Source organism: Amblyomma mixtum, chromosome 10 (assembly GCF_055824585.1).
Source record: "Amblyomma mixtum isolate Tamu chromosome 10, ASM5582458v1, whole genome shotgun sequence".
NCBI classification, from domain to species: domain Eukaryota; kingdom Metazoa; phylum Arthropoda; class Arachnida; order Ixodida; family Ixodidae; genus Amblyomma; species Amblyomma mixtum.
In genome coordinates this window covers 42,231,474-42,243,426 of record NC_143021.1, presented here as the reverse complement: position 1 = coordinate 42,243,426, position 11,953 = coordinate 42,231,474, and the positions used below count along the sequence as shown (strand labels likewise).

The 11,953-nt window shown below is 45.8% G+C and overlaps 1 protein-coding gene across 1 annotated transcript in view; it reads right to left on the bottom strand.

The window, feature by feature from the left end:
- Window positions 1-2,399: 2,399 nt before the first annotated feature.
- Window positions 2,400-11,953, bottom strand: part of sand (potassium two pore domain channel sandman) — a 212,492-nt gene continuing 202,938 nt past the window's right edge. The window contains exon 3 of the mRNA XM_089563305.1: window positions 2,400-2,958. Within this exon, the coding sequence (XP_089419431.1) occupies window positions 2,545-2,958 (414 nt within the window). The 3' untranslated portion in view covers window positions 2,400-2,544. The remainder of the gene's footprint in view (window positions 2,959-11,953) is intronic.

Below are 11,953 nucleotides of genomic sequence, written 5' to 3'. Positions count from 1 at the left end.
CCTCTAGAATTTCTCCTTCAAAGAAATTCTAGCTGCCGCGGCCGGGATCGAACCCGCGTCTTTTGGGTCAGCAGCCGAGCACCATAGCCACTAAGCCACCGCGGCGGCTTTTTAAATTTTGGTTTAAATACGCATTGTATCAGGCATGTATTGAACTAAACATAGGCCATAAAACATTGTTGCATGTTTATGTCGGCCAAAAGGACCGTAGAAGAGGGCACGGGAAAAACACACAGAAGACCTGTTGAAGGCTAAATTGCGTGTCCACATTTAGTGGACTGGCGAAGCTAAATATATCGTTTTGGATTAGCGCGGTGAGGCCGAGCTCGGGTGTAAAGATGTGTGAAGTCAGTTTGCTTTCACCCGTTTCTGTGCTATAAGGCTTCTTTTTTTTTGCGTTTCAGTAGTGAACGTGCCAGCTCACCGCACTGCTGATTCATTCGATCCTTCTTCCCCTCACCCTCTACCTGTCATGCGCAGCAAGCCGGCGATTGGTACGAATTAATGATTCCTATCTTGAGCGTCCGTCTGTGTTCCATGGAAGCAAGACACCCGCAGTGCGTGTATCAATTATGTAACAGTTTGTGTGAACATTTGACCCAGACGATGCGGACGGCAAAAGCTGGGCACTGAACAGCCAGCCGCCTTTGTAGCGTGATTGGGTTACGGCTGATCTTGTCATGGTAAGTCGTGGGCACATCCTGTTAGACCTGAACACCTATCCTGACACACTTAACGGTGTCTCGGCATGCACACATCTGCGTGTGTGTGACACCCCGCAAGTACAGTTTATTGAAACTTCACCAAGAGGTGTTTTTCAGAGAGAACAAATGCTTTTCATTAAAAGAGCATCAAGAAAACGTACATAGCAATATATTGAATTAAACAGTTGGTATTTAGCTCTGTGTACTTCTTCCGGCGTTCAAAATCAAGACAATGTGCTCCAGCTCAGCTCTTTGGCAAAAAAATTAAAAAGAGGTATATAGAAAGATGTGCTCAATGGGATGAGAATGAATTAAAAAAATAAATGTTTGGAAAGCAGACCTGTCCTGAAAACACTACGAAACAGAGCAGTTGGGACAAGCTATCAGAGTAGTGTTTTATACGAATTTTCCTTTTTCTAATTCAAGACGTGCTTCGTCAATGGCAGGCTGTCCAATGGGTCTACAGAGGCAGTGCAGTCGCGAGTAAATGGCCCTGCGGCCAAAGTTAACCATTAGCCTTGCGGCTTCAAATGCAGTAAACATTTCTCACTTTCGTAAAGGGGCATTTTGGCTCCACTTTAATCAACGCACGAACAGTAAATTACAACTCTTCCGTGCTTGAAAGTTTTAAAGAATTGTACAAAGTAACTTCCCGCGATCTCTACAGAAGAATTAGCTGAGCTTATGCTTATTTCTATTTTGCTCCAAGGGATTCAAAAACACATACGGCACAGTAGCTCTAAGGACTTATAAGTACTGAACTTGCCCGGTTTGGGGCTCACGATTCCACTCTGCGACGATATGAAACGATACAAACGTGCACTTCAATAGTGCAGCGCAAAAGAAAATCCCAGTAGCACAGTGCCACTGGCAAAGGTTCTACAACCATGAAACCTAAACACGTAACGAATTCCACGCGACAAGGACGAAACATGCCACAGAATCGAGGAATCAGATTACTATCGCCCTGTAAAAGGCCTCCCCCATTGCGGTATACATATAGGACAAATGCCCATTTCTGTGCCACGTTCTTGGGAAGGAGGAAGTGGGAAACTGGGGACAGTGGCAAAGTACATCTGCGCACTACACCCAAGTCCCGTATACGAAGAGGTGCTCCACTTCAGCGGCACCGGGGCACGCTGGAGGCGCAGTCTACCGGACACAGGGGCCGTCGTTGTATCACAAAAGCAACGCCCACTGCGCATGCGCACATTGACACGCACGGCCACATGCGCGCTGGCAGGTTACGCTGAGCTGTCCAGGACGGAGGCGTCGTGGCAGCAGGCGACGCCTTCTTTCACGAGACGCCCTTAGTTGGGAGTCTTCCACTGCCAACACGCGACTCGGCATCGCACAAGGGGCTTGGCACACGTCGCTTCGAGCCCCCTTGCAAGTAGAAGCGTCTGTACAGGCAGACGCTTGTGTTACGCGGTCGCAACACGCTTCGTATTCGCACTGGGCGACACGGTACGCCCACAGACGTGGACGCAATACGATGATGCGCACCGGAAGCTAGCGCAAATATTCTGGTGGAGAAATGACAAAAGGCGGGCGGTGCCCATCGGCTCCGGTGAGTGGATAAGTGGACTGAAAAGTGCCCAGGGAGGTAGAAGTGTTCGTACTAAAGCGCAGAGTGGTTCTGCAAGCGAACACGCTGCATTAGTCCGCCTAGTTGAGCACAGCTTGGCACAATGGGAACCCCGCAACGGGTTGGCGTAATTTTAATGCTTCGTACGGATTCCTCTGGAATACTTACTAGCTTTCCACCAGAAGCACTGGCAGACCGATTTTCCGCACCATTACAAAGGTTGGGAGGAGCCAATCCAACACAGCAGCCTCCTCAGGAGAAATCCTCGTCGTCGTCGGCGTCCTTGATAATGCCTATGCGCTTGCCACAGTTTCTCACTTTGTAGATGACCTCCTCCTGCATGAGGTTGAAGCACATGGCGATCAGCGCCATTCCGACCAGCAAGTAGAGGGAACAGATGACCAGCTTCTCCTGGGAGCCGCTGTCCGAGACCACGGTGTCCCCGGGCACCAGGTCACCGAAGCCGATGGTGCTGAGCGTCACGAAGCAGAAGTAGGAGCCGTCCAGGAACTCCCACCCCTCCCAGAGCGAAAAGATGACGGCGCCTCCTGAGATGTAGCCGATCATTATCACGAAGCACAGCGTGATGGGCACCGACACGCGCGGCTTGCTGGCACCGTCCTCGTACATCTCGTCGTCGCCAGTGGCCAGGTTCTCTATGCGCACCTGCGAGCATTAAAGGGCGAGCTGTGGAGTGCCTCCGTTACAAGAGAGCGCCTTCGAAAACACACCTAGGGTAGCCAGTTTAAAACTGCGAGAACAGCAAACCGAGACTCCGTTCGTGACGGCAAGGGTCGATGCTTCGGCTGACGCTGCAATACCATCACACAGGAATGCGTTTACTGGCTGGAGTAGCGACTGAAAACGCTCAATCAATTCACAATGTCCTGATCAATGCAAAAAATCACGATACAGCGCTGTATCGTCTTACCTTTCTTTGTCCGTGTCTTAGGAGTGCGCTGTGTTTTTCCTCAAGATGAGCTAGCAACTAGCCCGCTGTTCCACCCTTGCAAGCTACATTTCTAGTTCCTCGGGCCCTTTTGTGTGTTTCTCTTAACAGCGCTGTATCGTCTTACCTTTCTTTGTCCGTGTCTTAAGAGTGCGCTGTGTTTTCCCTCAAGATGAGCTACCAACTAGCCCGCTCTTCCACCCTTGCAAGCTCATACAAGCCTCTAAGTTTCGTTAGTGAAGCGAGCAGCGGGGCATACCTGCGAACTAGAAAATACAAGGCTACCATGACAGCCTTAAAGGCCCTGTTCCCCTGCCTGAAATGACTGAAAATTGTAATCCCAAGAAACAAAACGTAGCTTCCGTTAACACATCCAGGTTTGTGACAAAGGGCAGAGCAAACAGGAAACATCAACTGTGAAACCGACACTACAAACATCAAAACCAAAACACGAGAAAAACAAAACTAGAACACCAGAACAATTTTTTATCTAATGGGAAGCATTACATTAAATTTCCATGAGTAAACCGCGGAACTCGCATTAGCGATTCAGCTGATTTGGTAACAGCCTAGATATAACACACATCGCTGTGTTGTGCATGAAACTGCTGAATTAACAAAGAAATGTTTGCATTCACACGTAAAAATAGGAAAGGATTTGTCGAAATCAATGCGCTTTCCAGAGCGGTACATACCGTATGTTCTGCTGCGTTCACCAAAGCAGCTTGCTTCGGTGGACCCACCGCGGCAGTTTAAAGCCTGGTTTACTCCTATCGCCCCTGTAGTTCTCACATAAGCGCAGTACCTTTCTTTGTGCGACTATTAATTTACTATATTTGTAGGCTGTCGTCGTACCCCAAACCAATATTGCATAACTTAACCTAGAGTAAAAGAGAAAATGATACCTGTTTTAAGGAGGTGGGTAGAAGATTCCTCATTCTGTAGATGCTCCGAGTAAAAAACGCCAAATCAATTTTTATTTTATTAAAATGCGTAGTCCATGAAAGCTCTTCGCTCAAACATACCCCCAAAAATGTTTCTTTTACCGGTTCTATTAGAGTACCGTCATAGGTTATATTTATCGTTATATACTCGCGCCTATTTGTGGGCTTAAATATGATGTGATTTGTTTTACTCGTATTTAGGCTCTAAACGTAATTTAAAAGTCATCGTAATAATTAAAGTAAATATTCATTAGCAGCCATTTCCAAGCTTTCTTTGCTGGCTTCAGTGAAGGAGACATTTTTGCCAACCGCATATAAAACTAGGTCGGTAGTGATTGAGGTAATATCACTGATTTATACAAGGAATAAAAACGACCCTAAAATGGACCCCTCGGCCACACCACATGTAATTCTCCTTTTACTGGATGATATGCCATTAATGTCAACATACTGGTAGCGATCACAAAGATAACTTTTCTTTAAATTCAGTGCTCTCCTCGTACGCCATACATCATCATCATCATCAGCCTGACTACTTCCACTGCAGGCCAAAGACCTCTCCCATATCTCTCTAATTAACCCTGTCCTTCGCCAGTTGCGACCACCGTATCCTCGCAAACTTCTTAATCTCATCCGCCCACACCTAACTTTCTACCGCCCCCTGCTACGCTTGCCTTCTCTTGGAATTTATTCGGTTACCCTTGAAGACCAGCAGTTATCTTGCCTTCGCATTACATGCCCTGCTCAAGCCTACTTCTTCCTTTTCATTTCGACCAGGATGTCATTAACCCGTGTTTGTTCCCTCACCCACTACGCCCGCTTCCGATCTCTTAACGTTACACATATCATTTTTCTTTGCATAGCTCGAAGCGTTGTCCTTAACTTAAGCTGAACCCTCTCTGTTAGCCTCCACGTTTCTTCCCCATAGGTGAGTACCGATAAGACACAGCTCTTGCAGACTTTTCTCTAGAGGGATAATGACAAACTGCCATTCATGATCTGAGAGAACCTGCCATATACCCTCCGCTCCATTCTTATTCTTCTAGTTATTTCTTCCTCATGATCCCGATCAGCGGTCACTACCTGTCCTATGTAGACATATTCGCTTACTATATACTTACAGCACCCGGCTACCAATTGCGAACTGCTGTTCCCTTGCTAGACTGTTGAACATTACATTGGTTTCCTGCATGTTAATTTTTAACCCCACTATTCTGCTCTGCCTGTCTAACTCAGTGATTATGTATTGCAGTTCACGTCCAGAGTGACTTCGCAAGGCAATGTCATCAGCGAATCGCAAATCAATTACGTATTCTCCATTAACTCCTATCCCCAGATGTTCCCGCCGACGATGAATAGCATTGGCGAGATCGTGTCTCCACGCCTGACACCTTTCCTTATTGGAATTTTATTGCTTACTTTATGGAGGACTAGGGTAGCTGCGCAATTTTTCTAAATATCTTGCAATATTTTCACATAACACTCTTCTACACCCTGATTCCGCAATGCCTGCATGACAGCTGAGGTTTCCACTGAGCCAAATGCTTTCTCGTAATAAATGAAGGCTATATACGTATAGGGGTTGGTTATATTCTGCGTGTATCTCTATCATCTGATTGATACCGTGAATATGATCTGTTGTCGAGTACCATTTACGAAAGCCTGCCTGATCAACTGGTTGAATGAAGTCTAGAGTTATCCTTACTCCATTAGCGATTACCTTAGTAACTACCTCGCAGGCAACTGACAGTCAGCCAATAGGTCTGTAATTCTTCAGGTCCCTGACGTCTCCTTTCATACGAATTAAGATAATGTTAGCGTTCTTCCAAGCTCTTGGTACGCTCGAGGTCACAAGGCATTGCGTATACAGGGTGGCTAGTTTCTCTAGCACAATCTCTCCTCCATCCTTCCAGAAATCTGGTGTTATCTGATCCTCACCAGCTGGAATATGACGTGTATCAGAGACCCAAATGAATAATTCAGTGCCGCCATTGCTCTCACGCCATAAAAGAAGTGGAGAACGATGTAAACGGGAACGCACGTGAAAGTGTGAAATGGGAGAAGGGTGCCATAATGCCCAGCGCTGCCACCAGCCTGGTCGGCTAACTCTCGTGGGGATACACATGAATCCCCTGCACCATAGTAACGGCCACGAGTAATTATCATGCGTTGTTATGCGTGCGCCGTTCGGAAGGTTGGCGAGGGAGTGCACTCACGCCGCCCCGCTTCCTTTCGCGCCGCTGGGACGTTCCCCTTTTCCTTTTTTAGAACGGAGAGACCTCCTCTCCACAGCCCGGGGAGAAATCAGAGATTTGCCACGGGGACCGCTGCCCTTGCCATATCACCCGGCCACCGCGTGTGACTTGACCGCCGCGGGCCGTGAGCGAGGAGTCACGGGAGGTGAGCGGAACCTTCTTCCCCCACCATTTTTGCGTGCGTTCTTTCCTTTTGTACTTTTCACCCCCGTACACGAGCAGAACCCACTCCATCGTTGCGGCGTTTCTATTGTTGCTGCTGTTCTGTAGTGCTCGGGAGCGATAAACGCTCCTCCGAGTAGCATACTCGTGTTTGTCCCCTCTGGCCCGAACCCGCCGTGGTGGCGACTTACAGCACCGCGGGTTGGGAGTCACGGCTCTGACTGCTAGGGCTGGCACGCTGGTGCTAGAAAGCGACAATTGCTTCTAGCCCTCTGAGCGTTATTACAAGAATAACCGCCATAATTTTTACCGAAAATTCCGGAATGACCCCGTATATGAAAAAAGAAATGGGGTGAGAGAAGACGAATGATAAAAATCTTAATGTCGGCTTGTAAGACGTAACTGAAGACACGGCAGAAAGCAGAGATAGAGAATCAGTGAAAAATGAACACGCGTAGAGGGAGGGTTATGAATAGCCTAAGCAACAGCAGAAGAAAGGCTACAAGCTTAGCAGCATAGTGCCGCGAATCTTTTTTGTGTTTGTTGATTCTTCAAAGTTGCCGGCACGCCGCTTTATCGTTTATGTTTTTGTGTGTGTGTGACGCAAGACGCGCCCCGATTTATCTCGATTGATCGCCTCCAGGCGGAGCTGATTCTAAGTTGAACCAGAATGTTCTAGTAACTTTCTATGCTTTATCTCGAAAGTTCGCCATCACCTGCACGGCTGAGAGCGGCGGGCATTCTGTTCGACGACCGCCGAGTGAGGGTGGTTCCAAAGAGAGGCGATGAACGCACACAATACTTTGTGTGATGAGATAAGAACAACAAAAGCAGCACCAGATGAGCTATGAGCGGTGGACGTTGACAAGAAAAGAATAGGGCTTCCGGAGAACTGATTTGAACAAATGAAAAATTGCATTCCAATGAGGGATGGTCGAACCAGGGATTAAATGAAGGTTGAATTTCAGATCGGTTATAAAATTCATTACCGTATACTACGGATTGCCTTAATGTGCAAAGCATGAATTCTATGCATAACTGATCTAGAAAAACAGGCAAAGGAAGAACGTTTGCAGGGGGGCGTGGAACCGGGGTGCGTGGAACCGGCATGGCTGAAGCACTGCCGCTCACGTTTTTCCTGTTGCTTTTGCAGACACATGACGTCTCAGCTTTGAAGGAATGTTGCGGTTGTGCCGTTTCGTGTTCATCGCCTACGAGTTCACCCTTTTCGTCTGGGATATGCGCCGACGGATCAAGGAACGGAACTTCGTCTGCTGCTGCCAGGGACGATTCGACGTGCGTCGCCGCTGATTTCGACATATGTGCCGTACCGGTCTATGAACACTGGTGCAGTGATTCCCTTATCGACAGCCTACAAATACCGAGATCTGGCAGTCAACCAGGGGGGCGTGGAACCGGCATGGCTGAAGCACTGCCGCTCACGTTTTTCCTGTTGCTTTTGCAGGTTAGTAACACAAACTTGCACTGTTTTCGCGCGCATTTCGTTTTGCCGGTTCCACCCCATGTGTTATTTGCTTGCCTCAGAACTCACTCGCAACCGAAAGGTTACTCGCGTCGTCGTTTTCGGTTATTGCGTCGTATTTCCTTTTATCTGTTGCTGCTACTTCTATGTGGTGATGTTGAGCCTAACCCAGGTCCGTCTACCGCAGAAACTCTGCAGATGCTCCTAGATGGCCAAGATACGATTAAGGCCAAGTTGAGTGCAATAGAACTGACCCAAGTTGAAAGTAAGAGAGCCATGCATGATCTCGGCAGCCGTATTGCATCGATAGAGTCAAGAATAGCGAGCCTTGATGAAATGAACTGTGCAGTTGGTGAATGGAAAAAACGATTTGAAGATCAGCAGCGGATGTTGAGTTCAGTAATGGCAAAGGTTGAGCATCTGGAGAACCAGAGGAGGCGCTGCAATTTGCTTTTCTTTGGTGTCGAGGATACAAAACCAAACGAGTCAAATGAGGACTCAGTAGAATGCGTAATTGACGTGTGTAATTCGAAATTAGGAGTTCAATCCGTAAAACTAGAAATTGCTCACAGGTTAGGCAGATTCAAGTCTGGTAGCAACCGTCCTCTAAAAGCGATTTTCGCCTCATACGCTGACAAGCAGAAGGTTTTAAAGAGGGCTTTTAAATTAAAAGGAAGTGATGTCAGTATTTCAGAGGACTTTTCTGAGGAAGTACGTAGAAAGAGAAAGTTTCTATGGCAGTTCGCAAAATCACGTGAACAAAGTGGCGACAAGATCAGCCTCAGGTATGACACTCTTATTATAAACGGCGGGAAGTACTTGTTTGATGATAATACAAATGAGGTCGTACCGATAGTAGGTGATAAGGCCAGTGCTACAAAGGAGGTAGGACCGGTTGAGTGACGGTGTCGGCGTAATGCAACGCTTATTTCCTTTCTCGTAATTAACTGCCGTAGCATTAAAAACAAGGTTGATGAATTTGCAGCTCTAATTGATATGGTGAAGCCGTCCGTTATTCTCGGCACTGAATCATGGTTAGCAAATGAAATTGCAGATGGTGAAGTATTCCCAGATCGTTTTAAATGTTATAGAAAGGACAGACACTTGCATGGAGGAGGTGTATTTATTCTTGTGGATGCTTCAATTTCTTCTTACCAAATAAATGTTGCCGATGAATGTGAAGCTGTATGGTGCAAACTGATGCTTAATAACAACAAAGTTATAACTGTGTGTTCGTTCTACCGCCCGCCTGATTCATCAGTTGATGTGTTTGCGCAGCTGGCGGGGACAGTTGACGCAATTCAAACAGATTTTATGGTGATCGGAGGTGATTTCAATCTGCCTAGCATTAACTGGACTCATCAACCCCACTTCCAGCCCTTTACGAGTCGCTCCTGCCAAGAACTGATCAACTTGGTTGAACTTTATGCATTGCGTCAAACGGTTCTGGAACCGACACGTGGGGATCACATCCTAGATTTGTTGTTCACAAATCAACCTGAATTCGTCAATTCCACTCAGGTGCTACCTGGAATAAGCGATCACAGTGCTGTGCTTTGTGAAATGAAAGTTGAACATGTAAGGAGCGCTGGTACAGCACATAGGCGAGTATATAACTATGAAAAAGCAAACGTAAGGAAGATAAACGAAGAGTTGAATAAGTACCGAACGATCTTTGAAACACATGCCGATAACTCTGGAGTGGTTGAACTATGGTCTAGATTTAAGGATAAGATGTTTGAACTGAGGCAGTGCTTTGTTCCGGCATGGATATTAACGAAGAGGAGGAGTAAAAGCAAACCATGGTTTACTCGGGAGCTACGCAGTATTACGCGCAAAAGGCAACGTGTTTACGTTAAATTTAAAGGAAATCCGACGCGTGAGAATTGGTTCAAGCTTCAGGAAATTGCCGGAAGAATGAAATTTGCTGTGGCAGCTGCAAAGAATTCGTTTGGCATTTCAATGGAGACGAAATTAAAAGAAAATCCAAAGGAATTTTGGAAACATGTAAAGAGAAATGGAAAAGACTCTGTAACTATACCACCTCTTGTTTCTGGTGACACCTTTGTTGATGATGATGCACAAAAAGCTGAGTTCTTTAATAAATATTTCAGCTCTGTTTTCAGCTCTGAAATCGAACATGCCGATATGAATACCCCGAGTTTCCAGCCAGTGGTGAGTGTTATGGATGATGTTGTGATCAGCATCAACGGTATACAGTCTCTGTTGCAGAATCTGAAGATTGCTAAGGCTGGTTGTCCTGATGACTTTTTCTCTCTCTCTTTATTTCCTTTCCTTTCGAAAAGGTAGGAGCCGGGACTAAAATCTGTGAAAACAGCTTGACAGGGGCCCCGGCCCCCTGCATGGTGGCATTGCAGCGTGTCGGAAACAACATCACCATAACAAAGGAAAAATAAATACAGATACATATTACAGAGGCAATATAGTTCAAGAGCAACAAATAAATACAAATTCAACATTGCAAGGCAAACAACAGTTTGTAACGCTTCAAACACAGAAAAAAAAGAAAACAAAGAAAAAAAATAGATGAAGTACAATGTGTTGGACATTCTGGACACAGTATGTAACGAATTGAAGCGACAGTAAATTTCTACAAGGGACATGGGTACAATAATTACAGCGCAGAAAACGTCTCACATTACAAGATCTAAGACAACTATAATAATTTCTGCCGACAGAACAGACTAATGGTATGTTTAGGTTCGTATGCTGGATCGAAATTCGACGACTCTAAACTATTGAGTAATGTGGGAGTAATATATTTCAAAGATTGCGTATGGTATGAGGTGCGAGGTGTAGGTACAAGCCATTTTTCCTTGTGCCTCGTAAGGCGAGGTCTGGCGTTTTCCTGTAGTTGGGCTAAAGATATTAAAAAATTACTTTTTTCTTTCACAAAAGATTTATATATTAGCATTAACCTATAGTTATATAGGCAAAACACTTGCCAAACAAATTCTACAAACTGTGTGCTGAGTCGGTTGCACCCTACTTAAAGATAATTTTTGAAAAATCGCTTGAAGAATCCTGCCTTCCAGATGACTGGAAAATTGCAAGTGTTGCGCCAATCTACAAATCTGGCCCTCGCAACACTGTATCAAATTATAGACCGGTATCTCTAACTTCAGTTGCGTGCAAGACACTCGAACATATTTTGTTCACCAGTATAGCAGCACATATGGACGCACATTCATTGTTTAATCCTCGTCAGCATGGTTTTCGAAGGGGCCTATCGTGTACTACGCAGCTGACTGAATTTGCGCACGATTTGGCTGAGGCACTGGACAGGCGACTTAGCGTGGACTGCGTGTTTTTGGACTTTAAAAAGGCCTTTGATACCGTGACGCATTCTTTACTAATTCAAAAAATGTCTTTTTACAATATTAGCCCTCAAGTGATATCATGGGTAAAAGATTACCTATGTTTACGGCAGCAGTTTGTGGTTATGAATGGCGCCGAGTCTCAAAGAGTGCAGGTTGTGTCTGGTGTTCCCCAGGGCTCCGTGTTAGGACCACTATTGTTCCTGCTCTACGTGAATGACATTGGTGACGGAATAGTATCTCAAATGCGGCTATTTGCGGATGACTGCGTTCTTTATAGTGTTGTCACTAGTGATCGAGATGCGGAAATGTTCCAAGAAGATTTGAACAGAATCTCAGAGTGGTGCGTTAAATGGAATATGAATTTGAATTTGTCCAAGACTGTCCATATGAAGTTTACAAGAAAGAAAAACCCTGATGTGTATTCATATGTTATTAGGAACACAATGTTAGAACAGGTATTCGAATTTAAATATCTAGGCGTTTATTTTACTCCTGATTTGAGCTGGCGCCGTCACGTCGATTATATC